Source organism: Crinia signifera, chromosome 1, assembly GCF_055691185.1.
Source record: "Crinia signifera chromosome 1, ASM5569118v1, whole genome shotgun sequence".
Lineage (NCBI taxonomy): Eukaryota > Metazoa > Chordata > Amphibia > Anura > Myobatrachidae > Crinia > Crinia signifera.
In genome coordinates this window covers 93,827,080-93,854,801 of record NC_139217.1, presented here as the reverse complement: position 1 = coordinate 93,854,801, position 27,722 = coordinate 93,827,080, and the positions used below count along the sequence as shown (strand labels likewise).

General features: G+C 41.8%; 1 protein-coding gene across 5 annotated transcripts; it reads right to left on the bottom strand.

Annotated features, from left to right (window-relative positions):
* Window positions 1–8,397: 8,397 nt before the first annotated feature.
* On the bottom strand, window positions 8,398–27,718 carry RWDD4 (RWD domain containing 4). Of its 5 annotated transcripts, none has more exons than XM_083170579.1 (8): window positions 27,538–27,717; window positions 23,968–24,048; window positions 22,383–22,492; window positions 22,157–22,307; window positions 21,096–21,213; window positions 20,195–20,244; window positions 12,011–12,451; window positions 8,398–10,385 (listed from the first exon to the last, which is right to left on the bottom strand). In XM_083170579.1, exons 1-8 carry the CDS (start codon window positions 27,697–27,699, stop codon window positions 8,463–8,465), a joined length of 3,036 nt encoding a protein of 1,011 aa, XP_083026705.1. In that variant the 5' UTR covers window positions 27,700–27,717; the 3' UTR covers window positions 8,398–8,462. The 5 variants fall into 5 exon arrangements, with proteins under 5 accessions (XP_083026705.1, XP_083026713.1, XP_083026722.1 ...); XM_083170613.1 differs by lacking the exon at window positions 8,398–10,385 and adding an exon at window positions 16,410–16,481 and having other exon boundaries at window positions 12,332–12,451; window positions 27,538–27,698; XM_083170587.1 differs by lacking the exon at window positions 23,968–24,048 and having other exon boundaries at window positions 27,538–27,718.
* Window positions 27,719–27,722: the final 4 nt, after the last annotated feature.

Genomic DNA, 27,722 nt, shown 5'->3' with positions numbered 1-27,722 from the left:
AGCTTTTATCATAGGGGGTGCCATGAAAAATTTTGATACTCCAAGGTGCCGTGATTCCAAAAAGTTTGGGAACCACTGCCTTACTTTTTTGTTATTGAGGGGTAGATTTATTAAGCTCTGTGAAGTGATAAAGTGTCCGTTTTTTATCACCGGCCAATCAGCTCATACATGTCATTTTTCAAACCAAGCCTGTAACTTCAGAGTTAGGAGGTGATTGGTCGTGGATAAAGTACCAGCCACATTATCACTTCACCAAGCTTAATAAATCTGCCTCTGAGTCTTGTATCTTTTTTGAATGATCTCTACATAAGCCTTGTGTTAATTGTCATTCAATCATTCAGTAACATTTTCCTTTATTCAATAACAAAACAAAAAATCCAGATGTTTGCATAATTGTACACATTTACAGCTGCATTTGTGTAAAACTTTGATTCAGGCCCATGATGCAGAAAATAAGCAAAAAAAATCCCAAATAAACACAACCTGTTTCTATTAATTCTGGGTTATTCCACATCAGATCACCCGAAAATTAGATATCCACCACCCGTCTCAGATTTTTATATACATTTTTTAGTTGCGAGGATGTCAAAATAACTATTTCTGCCAAATATCTCTGTCTGACATTTAGTTATATTTCATAAATTGAAAAATCAATATTTAATAATTTACTAATCGTGGCTTCTTTATCCAGTTTATTTGAAGTATGACAGGTGTTTATTAGGGAACCACCACAAAATTTGTACCTCTAAAGGTGCGTACACACTGGGGAGATATATTGCTAGCCATATATTGCTTGCAATATATGGCTGAGCAATATATTGCTCAGTGTCTCCTTTTCATCAGCGACCAGAGATGGTCGCTGATGAAAAAGAACCTCTGCTGGGGGAGCCGCAGAGGTAATTAGCTGGTCGCTGGAGCAAGCTCCTGCGACCAGCGATTACAATGGGGCAGAAAACGGGAGCGCGTACCCGGCGATTTAGCGCTGGGGCACACTTCCATCACTGGCAATATGGTCGCCTGCGACCATATTCCCAGCGATTATAGCCCCTATCGCCCCCGTGTGTACACAGCATAAAAGAAAACTTTTCCTCCCAAATCCAAACCAAATTAATTTGATCTGACTTTCGTTCCATGTTACAGCACAGACGCACTTTATTCGAACAGTATTAAAAATGCTAGGTTAACAGTACATTCATTAGTACCGCAAAAAAAATAATAATCAAAGATGAAACTCAATTACCATTGTATCGCATACATACATGTTTAAATTAATGATTTAAGCAGTGATGACATTTAAAAACAATTGCATAACTTGAGTCCATAACCATACCTCCCAACATGACCCTCTCCAGGAGGGACACATTGCTCTGTTTCTGGACTTCACTCTTAAATAATGATTACCTTCACCTGTATTGAAGCAGCTTTCTTAGCAATCATCCTGTTTAAAACAGGTGATGGCAATCATGCATTATTATTGAAGTCCAGAAATAGAGCAATGTGTCCCTCCTGGAGAGGGTCATGTTGGAAGGTATGCGTAACTGAAATTGAGTCAACAATGTAATTCTCACTTTATTAGGAACCTGTTGTAAAGGTCTTTAAATTAACCCTTTGAGTGCCAACATCTCTGAGAGTGATTTGCAAATATCTGGTAAAAATCGCTCACATTTGATATATAAATTCAAATAAAAAATGTTGCATAAAAAAAAAAAAAAAAAAAAGATTAGATTTCCTATACAGGTTGAGTATCCCTTACCCAAAATGCTTGGGACCAGGAGAATTTTGCATAACACATTATTCCGTATTTCAAAATATTTTAATATTCCAATGATGTATTTTGAAGTATCTTGCATTAATGCTGTATAAACACATGAAATACACACAAAAATGTTTATTTGTTCAAAAAACAAGGTGTCAAAACATGAAACAAAATTTGTGTCCTATCTCAGAATGACTGAATTTAAATGCCAAGCAATCATTATCTTGCACATATATAGTGCCAGTTACATATCATATCCTCAGTAGTGCTGTTACAAATGTCCCCAGTAATGCTGTGTACAGACGGGGGCGATAGGGGCTATAATCGCTGGGAATATGGTCGCTGGTGACCAGTTTGCCAGTGATGGAAGTGTGCCCCAGCGATAAATCGCCAGGTGCGCGCTCCTGTTTTCTGTCCCATTGTAATCACTGGCTCCTGCGACCAGCTAATTACCTCTGCGTCTGCCCCAGCAGAGGTTCCTTTTCATCAGCGACCATCTCTGGTCGCTGATGAAAAGGAGACACTGAGCAATATATTGCTCAGTAATATATTGCAAGCAATATATGGCTAGCAATATATCTCCCCCCGTGTGTACGCACCTTCCATTTTTAGCAAAAAAAAATAATTATTTTTTTTCACTTTCTGGAATGTATGGTTTTCGGAATAATTCGGATAGCGGATATTCGGATAAAAGATACTCAACCTGTATAAAGGTAAACATTATATGTCATTATGATGAATAAAAATGTTTGTGTGCCAATTTTCACACCTATTTTGCCAAATTCACCTGGCACTCAAAGGGTTAAAGTGGCAGCAGAACGTTTATACTGCCTTCCACTACTTCCTTGGATAGTAGGCACATCCATTACACAGACATGGGGCTCTATTCAATGCTTTTTGCTCGCTGTGACAGCAAGCAGTGCTGCTTGCTCGCTGTCATAGTTCGCAGGGTCCGGATTCAACTGACCCCCTGCACACACCATTTACCCCTCACAACGTTTTTGGAGCGAGGGGGAAACAGCATGTGCAGCTGCTAAAACAGCGAGGCTCGTGGCTAAATGCAGCAGACGTTGCTGTTCAGGGGAATAATCGCCATCCTCTGACAGCGAGGGTTTCCCTGACGCGTTGAGCAGCTGGGGTTAAATGGCGAGGATAGCTTGTTTTAAGCGATCCCCGCTGTTTAACCCCTCACCGGCTGCATTGAATACGGCCCAGAGTGGTGATTTAACCTGATACTTCTAATAAACTGGATAAAGAAGCCATGATTAGTAAATAATTTAATAAATACAAAAATGTATATTTAATAAACTAAATAACATCTGAGATATTTGGCAGAATTAGTTGTTTTGACATCCTCTCAACTTTTATTTTTGAAAGTGCAAGTTTGGTGAAAAAAAAAAGGAAAGCACTAGAAAAATAACAGAATCCTTTCAGCTTCTATTAAAGCTTTAGGGGGAATTGAATTGCAGGCGATAACCACTTTTTCCCAGAAATTAAAAACTGGTTATCAGCCAATTCAATTGCAGGTGGAGATAATGCTCGACAAGAATTAACGTGTGTTTTTGCCACAACCCGAGCATGTGAAAAGTAGGGGAAAATCCCTATTTTAAAAAAGGTAAAACTGTCAGGATTTGATTCAAAAACCACTGGGACGCCCTCCTTAGTTGTTATTTAGCCACTTAGAATAATTTAATTATATTCATTTGGCCAATAAAGACATACCAATTTTTTTTTTGTTTGGTGGGGGGGGTTCATGGTTTTACTAAAAAAGCTTATGAACAGCTATTTGACACAATTTAAGAACCACAAATAAGTTTTTTTATGGCCAATAATAGACTTCTATACTGTTATAATATAATGGTTTGTCTTTATTTTTGGCGGTACAGGCAAATTTCCTCATTGTTGCCCATACTTAGCAAGTGTAAAATCAGCAGGATTGATCAGGTTAAACAATTAATTTGTCATGGGAGGGAGATTAATAGGGCCTACACACTGGGAAATATGCTGAGTTTCTGAGCGTTGCTAGATCGCTCAGAATGATCAAAAAAGATCGCTCAGCACACAGTGATGTGTCAGCGGTGTGTGCTGAGGGATGAGTCAGGGCCAGTGTTCTCCGGTGAGAATGCTGTCCCTGACACCGGCGATTAATACATTTATCCAGCATGCTGGATATTAATCGCCGGGTGATAGCGATGCGCATTTTCTAAGCAATCTAGTGAGATCGCCCTGTGTGTAGTCCCCATTAGCGGTATAAGCTTTTTTTAAATAAATAAAAAAAAAACACATGTAAGATTAGGCAACATAGAGAGAAAGTGTTAGTAAAGAAAGCAGTATATATCTTTAATGTATGATAGCTAATATTGTTATTTTTAATGACACATTAGGATAAAGTTTAAATCAGTTATAAACCATCTACTTCAGTTTACAGTCTATATCTCACCACAAGTACTACACATACTTATTATGTTATCAAAACCTAATTCTCTTACTTTGCCAGTGTTGAGTAACATATTATTCCTTCCATACTGTATGTTGGGTAACATATTGAAGGACTAATAGACCAGTAAGTGCATTCAAGGAGCCAGTTGGAGCTTTTAAGTGGCTGAAGAGGTGCACCTGGTAAGCTATAGAACATATGGACGCAGGAATTACTGGACTCAAACATTTCAAATCATTTTAAAAAGGACAACTGTCTGAAGATGGCATAGTGCACCAAAGCAATGGTAAATGTAACATATTGTAATAAAAAGGAACCGGTGTTACCTTTACAGATAAAAAGGTACTTGTGTAGTTTCACGGGGCCACCGCACGCACAGTCTGTGTTTGAAACTTGGCAGCTTGCCAGACTCTGTGTTTACTGTGCGCGTCCCGCTCTAGCTATTCTCAGCGCAGCGCGTGGCTGCTTTCCATATGTAATCTACGTTATCAGCGTAGCGCTGGCAGCAGCAGCGCGTGCTGCCCAGAGCTGACAGGTCATTGTGGTACTTGTAGTTCCACAGTGGACACCCCGACACACCGCTAACGAACAGGGCTTCTAAACTAGACACCCGGGCACACCGATATCAAAGGGGGTGTCCCAAATGTAGACGCTAAAATTTAGACGCTTTAGCGTCTAAATGTACACTCCCTGCAAACCGCTAAGTAGGGTGCACCTAAATTTAGATGCTAAAGCGTCTAAATCCAGACTCCCTGCAAACAGCTAAGAAGGGGGCATCTAAATTTAGACGCTAAAGCGTCTAAATGTAGTTGCGTATAGGGGTACATAGTGCAAAACACTCTTAAACCTGTTCACAATGACACAAGTCGACGTAACAGCTGTCGACCTGGTTAATTCCACTATCCACGCCACCCCGAAGCGGCTCGCCACACTTTATAAAATCAACTCCACGCCGACGTGGATAGTGGAGGTATGAAAAGGTTGGAGGACGCGTACCGCCGCCGCCGCCCCTCGCGGGGCACACTGCGCTTGCCACACTTTGGGGTGGCGTGGATAGTGGAATTACCAAGGTCGACAGCCGTTACGTCGACTAGTGTCATTGTGAACAGGTTTAAGAGTGTTTTGCACAGTGCACCCCTATGTACCCCTAGATCCAACTAAATACAGACGCTTTAGCGTCTAAATTTAGATGCCCCCTTCTTAGCGGTTTGCAGGGAGTCTGAATTTAGATGCTAAATTGCCTAAATTTTAGCATCTACATTTGGGACACCCCCTTTGATAGCGGTGTGCCGGGGTGTCTAGTTTATCAGCCCCTTACATTAGCGGTGTGCCGGGGTTTCCAGTTTACATGCCCCCGTTGTCAGCAGTGTGCAGGACTGTCTATTTCACTGTACCACAATGACCTGTCAGCGCGCGCTGCTGCTGCTGCCAGCGGTACGCTGAGAATGTAGATTACATATGGAAAGCAGCCACGCGCTGCGAACAGCTAGAGCGGCACGCGCACAGTAAACACAGAGTCTGTCAAGCTGCCAAGTTTCAAACACAGACTGTGCGCACGGTGGCGCCGTGAAACTACACAAGTACCGACAAAAAAGATTAGAGGAATTCATGCAGCAGAAAAGCTCTCCTCAGTAAGTAGGGGTGTGGATCGTATGGTCGACCCGACTTAGGTCGACAGTCATTAGGTCAACATGCAGCAAGGTCGACAGGGTTCTAGGTCGACATGGGGCAAGGTCGACATGGGTTTTTTTCACTGTTTTTTGACCCAGTTGGAAGTCAACCACAGCCCCTCACTTCGCTCGGCACACTATTTTATTCTCCAACCACGCCCTAGTGCAGGGATGGGGAACCTTTGGCCCTCCAGCTGTTGTTGAACTACACATCCCAGCATGCCCTGCAACAGTTTGAGTATGGCCAAATAGCAAAACTGTAGCAGGACATGCTGGGATGTGTAGTTCAACAACAGCTGGAGGGCCAAAAGTTCCCCATCCCTGCCCTAGTGGATAGTAGGGCATGATAGAACGCCTGTCGGCACAAAAAAAACAGTGAAAAACATGTCGACCTCGCGCCCTGTTGACCTAACCCATGTCGACCTAAAACCATGTCAACCTTGTCCCATGTCGACCTAGACACTGGTCGACAATACGACCGTATCCCGTAAGTAGATATTCCTTATTTTCTCAAGTTTGTAAATTAATTCTATCCAGCAGGGCAGCTGTATAAAGAAAGTCATTCTAAACTTTATTGCCTAGCCCAGTGATTCCCAAACTTTTTTGAATCACGGCACCCTAGAGTAGTGGTTCCCAACCCTGGTCCTCAAGTACCCCCAACAGTGCACGTCTTCAAGGTCACCCAGCAGGTGCACAGATTATTCAGGCACATTTGAAAAGATCCACAGGTGGAGCTAATTATTTCACTGATTCCGTGTGGAGACCTGCAAAACGTGCACTGGGGGGGGGGGTACTTGAGGACCAGGGTTGGGAACCACTGCCCTAGAGCATCAAAATATTTTCAAGGCACCCCCTAGACTATTGTAAAGTGCAACGGAATCTGCTGCGCTATATAAGAAACTGTAAATAAATAAATAATAATAGGCCAAATGCTTCTTATTGTGAAATTCAGAAAAATTAAATTAAGTACATTGTGTTTATATGTCAGAGTTATCTGGTGAGGGACAGGATTTGCTTATGTTTGTCCACATATGTTATGATTGGCAGCCACAAGCACTGGTTTTGCCTGGTACATTGACCATAAATTATATGAATTAATCTTGGTCCACCAACCCAAGGCACCCCTGCAAGTGTCCTAAGGCACCCCAGGGTACCTAGGCACCCAGTTGGGAACCACTGGCCTAGCCAATACATTTGATAGGTTTCTGATACAGATTGAGTCTCCCTGAGATGGGCAAAGTGAATCACTAATGGGTGTATTCAATGTAGGGTCACGGCTGTTGAACTGGCTCGATAGCCGTGACCTTGTCCTGTTCACTGTCTGCTCGACCGAGTAAAAGCAGGCGGGATTCAATGTCCCGCCTGCAGTGGGACGAGAAGGGGGCGTGACCACGGACTGCAGCCGGGAAGAGGCTAGCTGCAGCCGGCAGCTCGTCACTTCCCGGCAGAACGAGCCCGACTGCTTGTGAAGTCGGGCTCGTTCTGCCGAGATACCCTGTTCAATGCTGTCGGGGAAGACAGCATTGAATAGGGCCCACGCAGCCATCTCCCCCATCAGGATATGGCTGTGGGTGATTGAATACCCCCTAAAATGAGCGGCGCTCATTTGATCACTCAGTGAAAATAACTAGTTATTTTAAACAGTTCACTAGTTAATTTTGGATAAAAAGATTGATGATTTCCGTTGTGTAGTATCTGTTCATTTTATTTTCAATTTTGACTGATTTCGTAATGTAAAGTGAATTTTGCACGTTATTTTCATTTACTTTTCTATTTATCCTGTCACTTTTTTTTTTTATTAAAAAAAAGGTACTTGTTTCCTAGCACCGCGCCCATCGCATCGTATACCATAAGCTTAAATATGGTATGCGATATTGTACAATAAAAAATCATATGACTTCGTATGCCATACAATGCGATGGTATACGATTTTTTATTGTACAACCACCCTGATGGGTCCTTACAATGTTAAAAGGGCCCCCACTATCAACGCCAACCTGAAGCGTGGCGAGCCCGCAAGGGGCAACAGTACGCATCCTCTGAACTTTTCATACCCCCACTATCCACGTCGGCGTGGAGTTGATTTTTAGATAGTGTGGCGAGCCCAGCGGAATAAATGTAAAGTAATACGTGTGCGCTCGGCACGCTTTGGGCTCGGTGGTTCGCTGCGCTCACCACACTATCTAAAATCAACTCCACGACAACGTGGATAGTGGGGGTATGAAAAGGTCAGAGGACGTGTACCGCTGTGCTCTCGCCATGCTTCGGGTTGGCGTTGATAGTGGGGGTGGCGTGGGGGGTGCATTTAACATTGTTAGCACCCATTAGGGTGCTTATACAATTAAAAATCGTATCGCATGCGGCTATATGGCATGCGATGCATAAGATCAAAATCGTGGGTGCCGTGCTAGGAAACAAGTACCAAACAAAAACTACTGGATTATTTTTACGCAGAAAAGGGTATTTCAAATAGTCAATACTGTTCAGGTTGCTGGGAATTCTTGAGAGGGTAATAGGATAATAATGAAGCATAATTAGTTTTAAAATCATTTATTAGAAAAAAACACAAAAAGTAAAATCACATTTACAAAACTTTGTTCTAAATGAGATGCAAGTTGCTGTTTACAAATACAATTTGGTTTATATTCTCGCTAAGAAGCCTACTTCTCTTATCTGTACATATCTGCCCTGCTTTAGAAAACAATCTCTCACAGGGCACGCTGGTAGCGGGAATAAACAATCGTTCCATAGCCACTGCATACACATTCGGGTAAGCAAATTTCCTTGTCTCCCACCATTGCAAAGGGTCATTTGTGCGCGGCAAATACGGTTCATTTAGGTATTTGTCCAATTCTAAGGTAGCTTCTGCTGTGGGGTCTTGCAAATGGCTAAGAGCCTCATCAAATTCATCCCAAATCGAAGAAGTAGAAGAAGTGCTAGCTTGCGGTGCTGGGCCACTGTTTTGAGCTGCCGCTTTAACCCTGCCGATAAGAGACTTACATGCAGCTTTGTACTTTTTTTCATCTTCAAATCCCTGTCTTTTAAACCTTGGATCTAAAACAATAGTTTGTGAAATTAACTCAACCGATTCTCTGTGGCTAAACCACGTACTTAACCCATCTAAAAGAAGCTTTCTTAACGTAATAATGCTTTCAGGAGCAGCAGGGTTGCTCTCCATATACGTTTGAACTTTTCTTGTCAGGATTCTACACAGCACGGTAGTCTTTGACAATGAGACATTACTTTCAGCTGATATTTCGTTGGTAACGTCATTAAAAACCTCTAGCAATTTAACAGCGTAGGTCATAACGTCCCACTCTTGCGGAGTAAAATTGCGTGGTACATCAGTATTTAGAGTATTTTCTAACAGTGCAAGCGTAGACACAATTGGCTCCTTATTTTTTACTACCCTCTCTAACATATCATAGGTTGAGTTCCACCTTGTTGGAACATCTTGTTTCAGCTTTAGCTGTTCTTTATGTAAGGAAATCTGCATTTCTTTTAATTTAGCTAAAGCCGAACTACTTTTCTTAAAGAACTGCACAAGCTCCTTTGCTGAACTCACAACATTGTTAATTGATCCAGAAATAGCGCCTAGAAGGACTAAATTTAAAGAATGAGCATAACAAGGAATATGTTTAAGATATAACTCTGTGACTGCGCGCTTAATGTTGGCGGTGTTGTCTGTAACTACAGCGCACACCTTGTTCCGAATGGAAAATTTCTCTAGTACTTCGCCTATCCACGTAGCGATATTGGCACTAGTGTGCCCTTCAGAAAACTCTGAACATTCAAGCAGGCATGATTGCATACGACGAGTCTGGCTGTCTATATAATGCGCAGTAAGACCATAATAACATACGTTATTTATGTTCGTCCAACCATCGCAAGTAACACAAACAGCTTGAGCAGCAGTTACAGCCACTTTAACTTTATCTAAAATATCATTATACACTGATGGAAGCAAACTGTTTGCCAGCGTTTTTTTACTTGGCAACTTGTAACCTGGATTTAACATTGTTAACAATTTCTTAAATTCCTCATTCTCGACAAGAGAGAAGGGATGATATTCTTTACACACCATTTTTAGTAACTGAATATCTAAAGACACTGAATGTGGTTGAATGACATCAATGAAACTATTCATCGATGACTGAGCAGACCGCGGCATCGACAACAGTGAAGGTGGAGACATGGCGTCGTCCACGCTGCACCCTTCAGGAGGAAATGAAGAGGCTCTGGCATGAGAACTACTTGGACTTGGGAGTGGTGTAGAATCACTTTCATGAGAAGTTATTTCTGCGGGGTCATTCAATGAAGGCGAATGCGATCGCTGCGAATTTCCCCGACTACGTAATGGTATCAATGGGTGCTTTGCCGTCAGGTGTCTCTTCAAATTGGCCGACGATCCTGACGATATAGATAGAGACGCCTTGCAATACTTGCATATCCCTTTCTTGTCCTTCTCTTTCTTATCGAAATGATTCCAAATATAACTTCTAAGCTTGCTCACTTTCTGGACCTGTAACAGACAAGGAAATAGACAAGGAACAGACACTCTACCACCCCTTTGGAGAAAACGAAATTTTTTGACCTCTGTATAAACGCAAATTAGTACATCCAGGAGCAATGTTATTCAGCTCGCATCTAGGGGTAGATGTATGAAGCAGTGATAAGGGAGAAGTGATAAAGTGCCTGGTACTTTGTTAAGTTACAGGCTGGGTTTAAAAAGGGACAGTTAAGAGCGGATTGGCTGGTGATAAAGTACCAGGCACTTTATCATTTCTCCATACATCTATCCCCTAGTTATCAGTAGATTTCGTTCGGAGGACCAATAAAGCCGTTGTTAATAATAATAATAATAATAATAATTGAACAGGCTGATTCCGCTTTATATAATCAAGCTGATGTAAAGTCAATATGTTCTTTTGGCAAGTTTAATATATCAATTCAGCTAGTAACCAACAGTCAGCAGTACAGCTGAACACCAATAAGATCCCATATGATTCTGATATGCCGCCGGACTCACTTGTCCAATAAAGCCGCTAAAATGATTACCTCCACAGGAGTCAAGCCTCAGTGTGTTTAACACCACACACAATACGTGTGTAAAATTAAGCCAGACAGGGGGGACCATTTGATACCAGACAATGATGTTACACACAGCTGTTAACGGTCCACTGGTGTAATAGTGGTGTGATACTACTGCAGTTGTGCGTGTACCCTTGTAGCCAGAGCCACAGCATGATGTTACTGGCGTGACTCAGCAACTATGGTGTTCGTGTTAACCGCAACTTCCTCCTTCAGCGGCAGGGGACAATATGAGATGCAATGCGCCGGCCTCCCGGCATGAAGTAAATAAAATAAAAAGAGCAGCCGCAAAAAGAGACGTCATTCCATCTCAGGCTGCCCCTGGAGGAAGAAGTCACAGCTAACACAAACACTATAGTTGCTGTGTCATGCCAGTCACATCTAGAAGGTGCACTCCACCTCCCGCCATCCACCGTTGCACACGGACAGAAGCTGCGGAGAAAGTTAACACTCATCCGCAGAGCTGGACAATAAAGCCTCCGGAAGGTAGGGTGAAATAGGAAAATTAACTGGGGACTCCACCACTCCAAAGGAGTGTAAACATTGTTTTAACCCTTAATTTCTTACTGGTACACACTCTTATTGATAATCTATGCCCATAACGCTCCGTACACCTATCTCAGTTAAATTATTATTAATGGAGCCGCTTACATATAAGCGGTAAACAAATTCCTTATAATGAAAGGAATTTGACAAAGTACCTTTTTAAACAGGTAGCTCCCGATAATGGTCTCAACTGGGAGCAGGTGAACATTCAAGCAGGCATGATTGCATACGACGAGTCTGGCTGTCTATATAATGCGCAGTATGACCATAATAACATACGTTATTTATGTTCGTCCAGCCATCGCAAGTAACACAAACAGCTTGAGCAGCATTTACAGCCACTTTAACTTTATCTAAAATATCATTATACACTGATGGAAGCAAACTGTTTGCCAGTGTTTTTTTACTTGGCAACTTGTAACCTGGATTTAACATTGTTACCAATTTCTTAAATTCCTCATTCTCGACAAGAGAGAAGGGATGATATTCTTTACACATCATTTTTAGTACCTGAATATCTAAAGACTGTTTCTTAGTCACTGAATGTGGTTGAATGACATCAATGAAACTATTCATCGATGACTGAGCAGACCGCGGCATCGACAACAGTGAAGGTGGAGACATGGTGTCGTCCACACAGCACCCTTCAGGAGGAAATGAAGAGGCTCTGGCATGAGAACTACTTGGACTTGGGAGTGGTGTAGAATCACTTTCATGAGAAGTTATTTCTGCGGGGTCATTCAATGAAGGCGAATGCGATCGCTGCGAATTTCCCCGACTACGTAATGGTATCAATGGGTGCTTTGCCGTCAGGTGTCTCTTCAAATTGGCCGACGATCCTGACGATATAGATAGAGACGCCTTGCAATACTTGCATATCCCTTTCTTGTCCTTCTCATTCTTATCGAAATGATTCCAAATATAACTAGTAAGCTTGCTCACTTTCTGGACCTGTAACAGACAAGGAAATAGACAAGGAACAGACACTCTACCACCCCTTTGGAGAAATCGAAATTTTTTGACCTCTGTATAAACGCAAATTAGTACATCCAGGAGCAATGTTATTCAGCTCGCATCTAGGGGTAGATGTATGAAGCAGTGATAAGGGAGAAGTGATAAAGTGCCTGGTACTTTGTTAAGTTACAGGCTGGGTTTAAAAAGGGACAGTTAAGAGCGGATTGGCTGGTGATAAAGTACCAGGCACTTTATCATTTCTCCATACATCTATCCCCTAGTTATCAGTAGATTTCTCCCATCGTTCGGAGGACCAATAAAGCCGTTAATAATAATAATTGAACAGGCTGATTCCGCTTTATATAATCAAGCTGATGTAAAGTAAATATGTTCTTTTGGCAAGTTTAATATATCAATTCAGCTAGTAACCAACAGTCAGCAGTACAGCTGAACACCAATAAGATCCCATATGATTCTGATATGCCGCCGGACTCACTTGTCCGATAAAGCCGCTATAATGATTACCTCCACAGGAGTCAAGCCTCAGTGTGTTCAACACCACACACAATACGTGTGTAAAATTAAGCCAGACAGGGGGGACCGTTTGATACAAGACAATGATGTTACACACAGCTGTTAACGGTCCACTGGTGTAATAGTGGTGTGATACTACTGCAGTTGTGCGTGTACCCTTGTAGCCAGAGCCACACAAAGCATGATGTTACTGGCGTGACTCAGCGACTATGGTGTTCGTGTTAGCCACAACTTCCTCCTTCAGCGGCAGGGGACAATATGAGATGCAATGCGCCGGCCTCCCGGCATGAAGTAAATAAAATAAAAAGAGCGTTTTTTTTAACACATTGTATCCCTGAAAAAGTGCCTAATGGAATGAAACGGGTTGACGCAGTAAGGAGAAGACCCCCGCCACTATCAGCAGCCGCAAGAAGAGACTTCATTCCATCTCAGGCTGCCCCCCGCCTCTGAAGGAGGAAGTCACAGCTAACACAAGCACCATAGTTGCTGAGTCATGCCAGTCACATCTAGAAGGTGCACTCCACCTCCCGCCATCCACCGTTGCACACGGACAGAAGCTGCGGAGAAAGTTAACACTCATCCGCAGAGCTGGACAATAAAGCTTCCGGAAGGTAGGGTGAAATAGGAAAATTAACTGGGGACTCCACCACTCCAAAGGAGTGTAAACATTGTTTTAACCCTTAATTTCTTACAGGTACACACTCTTATTGATAATCTATGCCCATAACGCTCCGTACACCTATCTCAGTTAAATTATTATTAATGGAGCCACTTACATATAAGCTGTAAACAAATTCCTTATAATGAAAGGAATTTGACAAAGTACCTTTTTAACAGGTAGCTCCCGATAATGGTCTCAACTGGGAGCAGATCCCCCCGAATTACAGTACCCATAAGGCGGTGGGATGTGACCTCCATCTTAGGTGTGCTGTATAGTGGCTGGCTCCCAATAATTTAGTGTCTCAGCTGGGTGCGGGACAGCTTAGATCACAGTACTGATATGGCGGGATGGAACTTCCGTCCTGGATGCGCTGTGTAACAGCTAGCTCTCAATAATGGTCTCGGGTGGGAGCAGATTACAAGAACTACCGGTCACTTTTAGTGAGAAACAGCTCACTCGCTCTTTCAAAAGAACTGGTTCAGTTGCGAACGGCACATCTTTACTCTACCTTATTCATGTTTTCCGAAAACCAAAATATTCAGAAAACCATGGTTTTGCATAATATTTCGGGTATTTTTTGTCCCCCCGTCCCCCCCCCTTGCCTCTTTTCATACTTACCTCGACCCCCGGTGTCCAAGGCAGCCATCGAAATACTCTTCAGCAGCATTCCCGATCCCAAGGATGCACTGCGCAGGCGCTAGTGGCGTCAGCAGCGCAATGCACCCCTTGGACCGGAGATGTCGCTGAAGAGAATTTCCGAAGTCCGCCGTGGACGTTAGGGAACCATCAGGACACCAGGTAAGTATGAATAAAAATAAAAAATAAATTCCAAAATCTACAAAAATCCCTTATCCAAAATGCTCTTGGACCCGAGCATTTCGGATAACCTGTACTTACAGCTTCAAAGTATAAGTGTTTCAGGGCAAAATCATGTTTATGCAAGTTGTGACCAGAGAGAAGCATTGACCGTATCTAGTTTTCCTTTTGGATTTTGCGTTTAAATTAAAAGGGTTGTATGAGACAGGTCCTTCACTAGGCTGCTGCTAGAGATAAAATAAAGCAGATCCCTAAACTCCTTTGTTAACAAAAGTTATAAGAGGTTTTATTTTAGTGCTTGCCAATTAGGTTACTATCAGAGGTCTCTTTTGACACCGTAAATACCAAATAATAACAAAGTAATACCTTACAATATAAACAAAGGAAAAAACACAGAAGTAGGTCAGCCCTTACATAGGACTAACCTACTATGCAAGTCAGAATGTTCAGCGAGAAAACAAACAATGAAAACAATAAGCACAATAAATACTTTGAAGGAGAAGTCTACCTTAGCGTACTTACGAGCCCTTTAAATTGTAAGAATTGCATCGATATACTTTACAGAAAATTATTCAAACTGCAATAATAATAAATCTCATTCAATGTTTGTTGAACTGTTCATCATTACTTTAGACTTTCAACCATTTTGATAAATAAAAATAGCAAAAAAGCAGCGCTAGTGTTACCAATTAAAACAATGAATTATTTATTACTGAATGTAACATTAATTAAGAACATATAATTAAAAACAATAAATGAATGTTTGATTGGACCCAATGGTTATAGTCACCGGTGGTGGATGTTATGACCTGCACTGATCCAAAAAGTAGAGTGGAGTCCTTATTAGCCACTTGATGGTATCCTGACAGGGTTGAAATGGACTCAACCGAAGGCACTAGGTGTTAACCTATATGTTCTTAATTTATTTTACATTCAGTAATAAATAATTCATTGATTTAATTGGTAACACTAGCGCTGCTTTTTTGCTATTTTTATTTACTTTGACCTTTTAGGGAGCTGACTACTCCCATAAGCAGCAGCTTTGGGACAGCCACTCACGGTAAGCGCTCTACACTAACCATAAGTTAGTATTTTTTTCCCTTTCAACCATTTTGAGGCTTCTTATATAATAATACTTTTATTTATATAGCGCTTTTTCTCCAATAGGACTCAAGGCGCTTAACAGATAGAATGAACATAATACAGTAGAGGAACAATGAAGTACAGGAAAGCTTTTTATAAACTACAAAGAGCATGGAGATACTTGAGGAAATTAGAAATGCTTGAGTAAACAGGAAAGGATTCTAGAGTGGGGGGCCTCTCGAACTGTGCGGGTTCAATAGAGTCTGAGCCGCTTGGGTAAAGGCTCGAACCCCAGATGAATTAAGGGAAATTCTAGGTACTGCTAAAAGTCCTTCATCTACAGATCACATTAACTGGGTGGGTCAGTATAGAATCAGAAACTGCTTCGGTATGACCTGCACCAGTTGAGAAGGAGGGACCACTACTGTATCAATACTCAAAGAAGAAAATTTTCTCCAGAATAGGATTAAAAATGATGGCCTAAAATTTAAATAGTGTTACATTAGATTTAGTAAAACATTTTACTTCCAGTAAAATTCTACAATTACAAGTTTTTTTTAAAAAAAATTCAGGTGCTGTATTCCATACTGCATCCAGAAGGAGAGAGAACTACAGGCCATGTGCACCGAGAATGTATGTCATTGTGTGTTGTCATAAGATTGCCCATGTTTGGTCACTGTCTCAGATTAAAGGCAATACATTCCATTGCAAATATACCAAATCAAAATTCAATTTACAATAAACACAGCACTTCTTTATTAAACAGGAAGCCTACATAAAAATGGCTTCTCATAAAAATGTGGCATCTTTGATAAATTAATTGCAGTAAAAGAAGAAGAAGAAAAAATTCTCGGAGATGACCTGCAATTGTATGATGTAACAAAAGATTCCACTTGCTCTCTATTCATCTTCGTGGGAGCCAGTTTTAGCCAGCTAAAACAAAAATGACCAATACAAATGAGAGACAATCTTACTACAGCAGAGAAAATAAATACATATTCCTAAACTTAACCCAAGCAATATTACTGGGCAACTCCTCCCAAGAGATAAAATAAACATTGAAATCCTGTGGCCTAAAACACAAATTGTAACTTTTTAGATACAGCCTTTAAACTAACATCAAACACTCCCATACCCTGGGTCCACAGAGTGCAAATAAATTGAAACTGTGTGTTCCGTTACCTATTTACATCTCAAAATAATTTCTCCTGTGTATGTGAAATCAACCTTCAAAAAAACATGGATTTTGTACTTACAGTAAATCCTTTTCTTCGAGTCCACAGGTGTCACTGAACGGATTTACGGTAATTACAAAATCCCTGTTTTCTCCTTCAACCACTAGGTGTCACTGGAGTTACAGTGGGGACGTCCCAGAGCTCCCAACACAGACGGACAGTGCTGAGAACCCCTTAAAACCAAGAGGGCAAACGGAGATGCTGGCGCCGCAAAGGTATTGACGACCCGACCAGGTGGAAGTCCTACAGAGCTGCTGAATAGAAACCCCTCGGCCAGCCACCCACGAGGGTCCCACAGAGGGACAGGACAGAGCTCCCAACTCAGAGATATGCCAAGGCCAAAAGAGCACATTTTACAACGTGAGAAATTGTAAAAAATTCAAAGACCAAATCCCATTGGGCCATCAGCTGGCGGAAAGGGGGTTGCAACCACAAAACTCCCTGGAAAAACGTGTGCACCTCTGGTAACAGAGCCAACTTCTTCTGAAAGAAAATGGACAGCGCCGAGACCTAAATCTTCAAAGATCCAAGGGGCAACCCAGAAGCAAGACCAGCTTGCAAAAACAAATTAATTTGTGCTTTCTTAAAAAGAGTAGTGGAATCACCACAAACCAAGACACATAAGCATGCCAGATGCAGTAGTAGTCTGGGGCAACAGCTTTTCTTGCCCGCATCATAGTAGGGATAACCGCAGCGGAGAGTCCCGCACACCTCAAGATGGACCTCCAAGCCGCCACGCCTTCAAATGAAGATGCCTTAAGTCTGGAAAGACGAAAGGTCGTCTTGAAGAGGCAGAGGCCACGGCTCATCTATCAACAGAGACGTCAGATTGGTGTACCAAGACCGGCAAGGCCAGTCCAGAGCAAGCATGAGAACCGTGACTTCCTCCCTCCATTTAAGCACACAAGGCGACAACGGGAAGGGGGAAAAGAGGTAAACAAACTGGTAAGGCTAGAGAGCCGACAGGGCGTTCACCCACACTGCAGCCGGATCTAGCGTCCATACATAGTACAGGGGCAACTGGTGATTGTGATGAGATGCGATCAGGTCTACTTGAGGGCGACTCCACCATCTCACCAAGCATTGGGAGACTGGAGACACCATTCTCCTTCACGTACGTCTCATTGACTTAGGAAGTAAAGGAAGGTATAACACACCAATTTGAGTTCCAGCACATAGATCAACAGGAGGGCTTTAAGTGAAGTCGGAAGACCCTGGAACTGATGGTTCAACGTGACACCACCACCACCACCATCCACCCCCCCCCCCCCACAGGTGGAGCTTTATTCCCATTACCAAGCAGAGAACGCTAATATTAATAGACTCGAAGGTCTATCAGGAAGGACAGGAAGAACACACATACTGGTATAACTGCCTATTGACAAATCTGATGCCTACGGACTCAAACCAGTGCCCTTGAGCACCGTAGTCAGGCTGTCAATTTGCCAGGCCCTAGCATCATATTCCGCTTTGCCATTCGCAAAGCTCTGTCCAGTACAGTATGTATTGTGATCAGCACAGGCTTTGAACTTGTGTCTGGGTGTGTACCATTACTGCCACTGAGAATTAGTCTATTACACTATGAGCAGACTCATTATAAACAGTACAAGCTGGAATACATGGCAAAAGACAGTAGTGTGTTATAGCCTCAGGCAGTCTACCCGTGCCTCAAGATGTACTGTTGCGTGTATAAAACACGGTGGTTACCATAAGGAACCATAGTTTTGGTCATAATTTATGTACATGTAGATACATACGAAAATAAACAAACAGGAAACTATATAGAAATGCTGTTTGAATGTCAGAAGCAAGAATGCTGGCCACGCACCGCAATATAGCTTTAAAAACACATATACATATATAGACATAAATATATGTATACATGTACCTTCATATAATATTGTATATGTGTCGCTGAAGCGTAAAAACTTTGAGTACCAAAGTGACATTGCATCCCTAAGGGGATGTGTTGTGTCAAGGCCATATCAGCTATTTATTATAAAAGCTGTAGCGAGTGTTACTCCGCAAAACTAATTTAGAGGAGAACGGTGAGAAATGACAAACCAAATTGCAACAGCTGTAGGGGGGTCAGGGAATACTCACATAACTGCCGCAAGCTGGCCGGTGGGAATGGGGGAGGATTGCGACGCACGCGGCAGCGTCCGTTTCATCTCCAGAGACGGTGGTCTCTGCATCCGGGGACCCAGGCGCGAGCCACACGCAGCTGAAGCCAGGTCCGGCAGCTCCATCAATGCAGGCATCATGTCCTCATTGCTGTATCTTGCAGTTTTCCTAACTAATTATATTGCCGTAAGGAGCAAGCCCAAGTGTGACCAGCTCCCGCAGGGCACAAACTAAGACTAATTGGGAGGGGAAGTAGAAGGGGAGGAGCTGGCCACACTCATTTAATTTTAAAGTGCCCGTGCTCCCTGTAGTCGCCCTTCTATTCCCCACTGTAACTCCAGTGACACCTAGTGGATGAAGGAGAAACACCATTTTCATGATCTGTCCCAATAAAGCAAGAACTTCCTTATTGCTATATAGGGGAAGCTCAGAAAAATAGTGTAATCCAACAGATACTTGTGTTGGAAGACACAAGGAGACAGAGTGAATTGGTGCACAATCTGGCATTATCAAATTCAGCTCTTTATATATATTTAAGTTCTTAGTAAAACATCATCACTAATTGAGGCTTGTTCAAACTTTAGCACATTAGATGGTACTTGTGTAATATCTGGGCGCCCGATTTTTTCATTGCATCACATCACATGCAATGTAGTGGCATACAATTCATGCGATGCGATTTTTCATTGTAAAGACCTGATTTTTAATTGTATAGTCACCCATGGGTGATTTCATACCCCCACTATCCAACGACGCATGGAGTTGATATTACAGCCACCAAGTCCGAAGCGTGGCGAGCAAAGCGAGCCCCGCAAGGGGACGCAGAATACATGTAAAGTAATCCGTGTCCGCTCGGTGGCTCGCTACGCTCGCCACACTATATAAAATCAACTCCATGCGTAGTTGGATAGTGGGGGTATGAAATCACCCATGGTTGACTATACAATTAAAAATCTTGTCTTTACAATGAAAAATCGCATCGCATGCCTTAAGTAGTGGCATGCAAAGAAAAAAATCGGGCACCCAGATAATACACAAGTACCCATTAAATCATCCTGTTATGTCCACTATCATAAAATTCATGTTTTACACTTTACTAGTTGCAAAAAGTTTTCTAAATGACTTAATACTTACATGCTAAAATAATGTAAACAGCCACAGAGCCCATCAATCCAATGATACCAAGCATAAAAAGGAAACAATGTTGAGAAATATAAAAAGAAGAGTCAACAAAGCAAAAAAACACACATATACCAACTTTTACAAAATCACTATGCTAGGATTTACCTTAACAACATCAACCCAGTTCCATCCACGCGGTAGTTCACCCTTGTGATCTAGAAAAGAAGACAAAATAATTATTTTTGCTTTTTCTAAGAAATTATTGGTGAAATGTAATAGGATGAGAGATTTAGAAAGTGAGAGATTTGGTAAGAAATCTCCAGGTTTTTTTAAAGCGGCAATCATTTACACTTCAAAGTCAAACTGGTTTTGCAGTGTAAATGATTGCCGTTTTAAAAAACCTGGAGATTTCTTACCAAATCTCTCACTTTCTGAATCTCTCATCCTATTACATTTCCCCCAATGTTTCAACTATTCGGATCATTCCATTGCATTCAATATATCATAAACAAATCATTAGTTGTCAATTTAACCTCACAGGAGAAGAAACTAACAATTACAAGCTGATCACAGAAAACGCAATAGGATAAAAAAAATATATTTCATTATGCCCTCTACTATGTCCTTTTTAAAGGTCTGAATTAGGCTCAAAACCATTCTTAGTTCTCTTAGCCACTTTGCATCACAGATATCCATGTTACACAAAAGATGGTAATATGAATTTTACCCCTGTCCAGCTGATACATGATTTTAAATCAATTTAACTTGCAATATAGACCACACTAGAGAGACTATGCCACAAATGTGATCCAGTAATTCTTTTGTTTTTAACCGTTATTTTGAGTAATATTTTCATTATTTATTCATTTATGGTTATTAAATATCATTTAGTAAGTGTGAACCGTGTTGTGGATTATGCAGCCAGCGCTGGCACATTTCTTTTTTCATATAGCATGAAGTATGGTTGCTCCGCTTTCCATCAGTTAGTATTCCTACCATCATTCCAAAAGTGCTTGTGAATTGGATAAAACTGAAGTTACATACAGCAGCCTATAGTACTACACACCTGTTTTGTTTGTTAGTTTCCTCTTTTGTGCTTTTGTCAACTGCTCCTTCTTGTCTTTCTTCTTACCAGAGGTGTTTATTTGTGATGTGTCTAAAGTGCTGTAATTTCCTATTAATGCCTAAAACAAAAAAAAAACAGTTTTAGTTGCAATTCACAGAACTCTGACTGCTTAGTGGCAGAAAGGTATGTTCCTTCATAGAATTTACTACAGCCATTTAGTGTTCACATAAGCAAATGCTCACAGGGATCGTCAGGATTAGGGCAATAAACAATAAAGTGATCCCTCCTTTGGCGCCAAACCAAAATACTAAAATTCTGAAGTGACAATGCAGAAATTATGAAGTGATACCGTGCGTCCCTATTATGGGATCAAGTATCCTCTTCTCTGCCTCACTGTGTGCATGGGTAATGGTGTAGCCAATCAACAACTTCTCCTATATGTTCTTATCGGCAACATAGACAGGATGCTCGATTCGATACAATCGTGCATAAAGAAATTACGTATAAATGGTGCAATACGTTTCCTATACACACACACACAGCGAGACGGAGAAGAGGAGAGTTGATCCCATAATAAGGACGCATGGTCTTAGTATATCATTTCTGCATTGTCACTTTAGAATTTTAGTATTGTTGGTTTGATACCTAAGGAGGGACCACTTTATTGTTTCTTGCACCATGGCTGCCTTTAGCGCACAAGGGAGGAGATCCTATTTGCTATAGTCAGGATTAGATTGGGCATATATAGACCCTTATTCCTGGTTCAGATGTGCTCATCTCCGAATACTACCTCTATGGGGTGGAAGAACACAACCGGATAAATTCAAAATAAACTCTAATATTGTGGAAATTGCCTTCAGTGGTTGACCCAATGCATGACCTTCCTCTTGTCGACCTAGTGACCATATACCCACAGAATACGACCACAAAATGATAAAAGAAAAATGTTTTCATTGCTGGACATGGTCTCATATTTAACCGTCCAGTTACAGGTTCATTGTGTAGAACAATTGCTGCTCATCCAGGATTTTGCCAACATAAAAAAAGTGTTATATACTTACTATACTGTTGTTTAATGGCTGGTGATTTCCCATTAGCTCTTCCTTACTGTCTTTGGCATACTCAAATAAGGTGTAAGTCATTCCGGAACCAAGATTGGCCTCCACTTGCTCTTGTAACTTATTTATAGTGCTACGCTTGACATCCGGGGAACTGGGTGAGAGAAAAAAAACACATAAGTAGGGTAATAGATTTTTTGTTTTAGAGAAAAGCAAAACATTTGCTTACATCTGATTATTAAAAAATGCATCCATAGAGATCTGTGGAGCAGTTTCAGGGTATGTTTCCGGCCACGTTATTTCAATAAGAAAGGCCTTAGGGTCCGAAAGATCACCAACCTACAAAATATTAAAAAGGACAATTCATTAAAAACAGGGGTACTTATGTATTATCTGGACTCCCATGTTAAATGCACCCCATTTTTTCATACCCCTACTATCGTACTACGCATGGAGTTGATTTTATATAGTGTGGCGAGCGCAGCGAGCCACCGTGCCCGAATCGTGGCGAGCGCAGCGAGCCCCGCAAGGGGATGCGGTCTCATAAGAAAAATGGGAGCCCAGATATTACATAAGTACCAAAACAGGTTTATAATCTTCAACTTTTTGGCTAAAAAACCCAGATACAAAGTATAGGTCATATTTAGCACCCATAATTTTGTTGAAAATAACTTTATTTGAACTAAAGTTTTCCGAAAAATATCTTATAAAAGTGCAAATAAAACAGGCATGTGTACAAAATATTAACAACATGAGTAATAATTCAATATCTCTTAGTATAAAGGAAAGAGAGAATTTGGGTGGGAAAGTCAAATTTTAAAAAATATTTCCAAAATAGCTATAAAATGGGCAAAACAATGTAAAAATAACTGTACATAATACATTATAAGATGCAGCAATTCTATAGGGTGTATTCAATGCTGGGGGCGAGCTGTGACAGCGAGCAGTGTCAGTATTCAATGCCCCTCCTGCATATGCCGTTTCCCCTTTTCTCTATTTTTGGAGCGAGGGGGAAACAACGTATGCAGTCGCTGATACAGCGAGACTCGCGGCTAAATGGAGCGGGCTCCCTGCATTAGCCGCTTGCCTTGCTTTTTGGGGGAATCCTCGCTGTCCTCTGACAGTGAGGATTCCCCTGAAACATTGAATAAAGTGAGCGGCCGGCGCGGGGGTTAAAAAGGAGGAGAAACAGAGATCCCCATTGTTTAACCCCCTCGTCGGCCGCATTGGATACGGGCCTTAATGTGTAGGTTAAGCATAGTATCCGGACACTAATAAATTACACAGATTCTGTGGCTAGCAGACTTTAAAGCCTGCATTTCAGACAGATTAATACCCCTTTTTAATGAGGGGTCCCACCGGAGATTTGGACACTAGTCTGTTCAGTAGGCGACCTGGCATTTGCACGGTGAAAGTACAGCCTTCTTAAGCTGTGTACACACGGTGCAATATATTGCTCAACGTCTCGTTTTCATCAGAGACCAGAGGTGGTCTCTGATGAACAGGAGACTTTGCAGGGGAAGCACAGAGGGAAACAGCTGATCACAGGAGCGAGCTCCAGCGACCATTAGGAGGCTGAACACGGGAGTGTGCACCCAGCGATTTATCGCTGCAGTACAAACAAATCGCTGGCAATATGTTCGCTCAGCGACCATATTGCCAGCGATATTGCACCATGTGTACACAGCTTAAGACCGCTTGGTTTTAATGAAGAAATTTACTTTTATTCACACTTTTAATTATTAATTAAGACAATCTCTGTGGCATGGTGTCTAAACAATGTTGATTACAGAGAATAAGGGTTATTTATTTACCCGATACTGGAAAACGCAAGGCCCCAGCTCTTTAAAACAATCATCTCCTTCATAAATAGACCTAAGAGCTTCTAGCTCCAACTGGAAAAAGAAAAAAAAGAAAAACAAACAAGTTCAAATCTAGTGATTTATAATGTTTAAGATGTTGATTTTTTTATGCAGAAACAGGGATTATCTGCAGCGCTGGGTTAATGTGCAATTCTTTATATGGGGTTCGCAGGTTTTCAAAAATAACAGATTATTCCTGAAGTTTTTTCTTCTTTTACTTAAAAAAACTTTTATTTATGAAGCCAATATATATGCAAAAAAAACTTTTGCCAAAGATATAAGTAAAAAAACTTTTCCCAAAAATATGAATAAAAAATTGCAAAATATAAAACACAGTATACAGTCTCGTTCCTTGCAGAAAAAAAGTTTTAAAATAGGCTCACCGAACCTTTTGGAGGCAGAATCTCCTACCACTTAGATGTTTCTCAGTGGGATTTCTTTAGCAGGATGAAATGCTGCTTTCTCACTGGTACTCTTCCCTTCAGGCACCACACTGCCACTGTGGTGACCCTTCGGGTTTTCCCTGTGTTTGGATAAAGTATTCCCTCGTGTGTAGGAGATAGGGACAGGTAATCCTTAGAGCAAAAAGAACACACAGCCTGCGTTCCGCTCACCAGCCAGCACCTGCCTGCGCTCGCAGTCTGGCAGGGTCACAGGGACGCTGATCTTTTTTTTTTTTTTTAATTGAGTCTTTATTTAAAGTTTTTTTCCTTTTACACAATAAAACAATAGCCATAAGGTCACAAATTATTCACCATTATCCAACAACGGCATATCTTCATTGATATTTGTACACATGATTTAACAAATATGGCATTTTATCCCCCCAGCCCTCCCCCATCCCCCCCCAACACATACCCCTGGCCTAGCTTGTCCTCTCTCGCCTAACTTACTGAAATCTTTGTAATTGCGCTCTATCTGGATTCATCCTTACCAACTGTAATTTATACTTCGTCTGATGCGTATTGTACATTTTCCACCATCCTATATTTCCAATTTCATACAGCCAAATTCCCAGACTACTTTTGCTCTAGCACTATTCAAAAAATGCCCAGCCGTGACATGAGAGGAGCGAGGGGAAACAGAGAGAAGAAAAAAAAAAAAAAAAAAAAAAAAAAAAAAAAAAAAAAAACCTACACACCCGAATCTAATTACCGTGACATTACACACGTGTATTGTGTGGTTGTGCAAAAAAAACAAAAAAAAAAAAAACATTCTATTTGGCATGTTTTGTTTGATTGAGTACTTTAATACTATACTAGTGTGCCCCTTTTTTGCCCCTAATCGAGGCCGTGAGCCCTAATGCGCCCCCCTCCCCCCCTCCTTTTTCTAACTAATGTCGTGCTTAGTCAATTATTTATCTGTGTTACTTATTGTTGAATCCGTGTAGTGTTATTAAATCTCAAACCTATCAGTGTTACCTGTCTAAGACCCTATTAAATAGGGATGTACCTTGTTTATTGTGTATTGAGGTACTCCCCCAATTCTATAAAACCTAAGAGTGTGTGACCCCTCCGTTCTCCCTCCCTACAACCCACCCTCATACCCCTCGGCTGCCCCTCCTTGCCCTAATTATAAATTTATTTACTGGCCTATGTGGACTTATAGTGCTGTTTAAAGTGCTAAACCTGTCCCTTCGCTTCTCTCCTGCCCTCAATCCCTCACATCATTCCTGGCTGTAATTTTAAATAGTCTTGAGTGTCTCCATTTATCCCAAATCTTCCCATATTTAGCCTGAGCCCCTCTGGAGGCGTATACATATCTCTCATGCTCGCACGTGGTATTAACTAGGTTCAACCATTCGGTGATATTTGGGCCCAAGGAGGCCATCCAATGCCTAGCAATGATGACTTTCGCTATTGCTGACACATTAATCACCAGATCCTTCCATTCGCCGTTCAGCTCATCCCGCTCCCACACCCCCATTACCAAGCTGAGCGTTGTGAGGAGACCTCGAGGTACACCTACCAATGCCAACTTGTCCGCCACCGCTTCCCAAAACTCCTTAATAACCTGGCAATCCCATAAGAGGTGCAAAAAAGAGCCTACCTCCACCCTGCATTTCGGGCAGCAATCTGAGTGAGTTCCTGCTATTTTTTTTAACCTGACCGGGGTTAGGTAGCTCCTATGAAGAATGTTGAATTGTACTTGCTGTATACGGATTGAAGTGGTTGCTCTTGCTGGAGCTGCCAAAGCCCGCCCCCAAACTATCCCATTCACCTGCGGGATATCTACGGCCCACTTGTCCATAAGGACCTGCAAGTCTTCATCCTGAGTGTATGAGTTCAGAAAACCATATATCCTGGACAATCTCTTATCGCCGGGGACGCTGATCTTTAAATGTATGCTGTGGGGCTCCGATGTTATCTGGATACCTCTCCCAGGCTTCACTTGAATGTACGTGAGCCTCTTGGGGTGCGATTGTATATACCCCGGTACTGCTCCCTTGTGTCTGGCGGCTTTTTACTTTTCTGTGAGCTCCAATCTCCAGCTGCTCATCTACTAGTTTCAACCTCTTGGGTCTTGGGTCTAAAGGCATCTTGAGAAAGACCCAAGAGGATGAAACTAGTTTTAATTTTAAAAAAATTATAAATAAAGGTTACTTTTAAATTTTCTCTCTCTCGGTGCATCACAAAGTGACATCCTTTTCTTTTCTTGCTTTACAAGAATTTGTCTTTTGCTTCAAACTTATGTCCCGTGATAGCACACCCTCAGCATAAATATTTACGTATATAACACTATCATTTGAGGGGTCACCTAACACTAACTCTACGTATACTCTTCCTGTGCGATTAACCCTGTCCTCCCTTTGTTATTCTGATCCAGTACAGCTCTAGCGGAATGGTGTGTGTGAGATTGGGGGAATTACAGGCGACACAATAATACCACTTTCCAACAGAATAGCCCCATATCACATCTTTTAGCATTTGTGGGCCGGTCTTTGCCAATCGCAGCATTTTCACACAGAAAAGATAATTACTGGGTCAAGCATTTCTACCTGGTAATTTGCTGATAAACAAGGGTACATTCTGTGCAAAAGGTTCCACCCAGGTCGAAGTTCCCAGTTCTACCAGGGTTGAAGACCAGGGAATTTCGACTCGGGTTGACCCTTTCACACAAAATAAGGACATGTGTTGAATGACAAATTAGCGTGTAGACATGTTTGACTAGGTTAATTTGCTTTTCTGTGTGAAAGGGATATTAGAGGACATGTCAAATTGTCAATACATTCTGAATAATGTAACTGACACATGTAGGCACCTAAACCGGGCGTGGCCTCGTAAGAGTGATGCTATTTGAAGACCACGCCCCTTATCGTAAGGCCACGCCCCCAAAATTTCGGGCGCCCGCAAATGTCCCACTAAACCACCACTGAGAGTTGGGAGGTATATGCATCACTGGTATAAAGTCATTACTGCTAGTGTGTAGGGGTAGTGTGGAATAATCCATGAGTGTGGCTACAGCTCAGTGTAGGCTAGTTGGGGTGTTACTGCTAGAACTGCACAGGGCACACACACTCACCTCCTGGTCCTCATTGGCAGCCATGGTGGCAGCTAGGTGTGCAGGGTACCAGCTTACTGTGCACTGCAGTACTACGATAAATAGTCGTGTATGTCCCCCATCCACTGGCAAGCACAGTCGCGCACACACACATACACCACGCAAACGTCGGGATGACGTCATCACGTTGGGCTGGAGCAAAGAAC

Bases quoted from the DNA above. Each gene is read 5' to 3' on its own strand.
- RWDD4 (XM_083170579.1), bottom strand. From the start codon at position 27,699: ATGACGTCATCCCGACGTTTGCGTGGTGTATGTGTGTGTGCGCGACTG. The intron at 24,049-27,537 runs GTGAGTGTGTGT...TTCTTTTTCCAG, and splicing joins CTGCCAATGAGGACCAGGAG to TTGGAGCTAGAAGCTCTTAG. The intron at 20,245-21,095 runs GTGTGTAGTACT...CTTCTTTTCTAG, and splicing joins GAAACTAACAAACAAAACAG to ATCACAAGGGTGAACTACCG.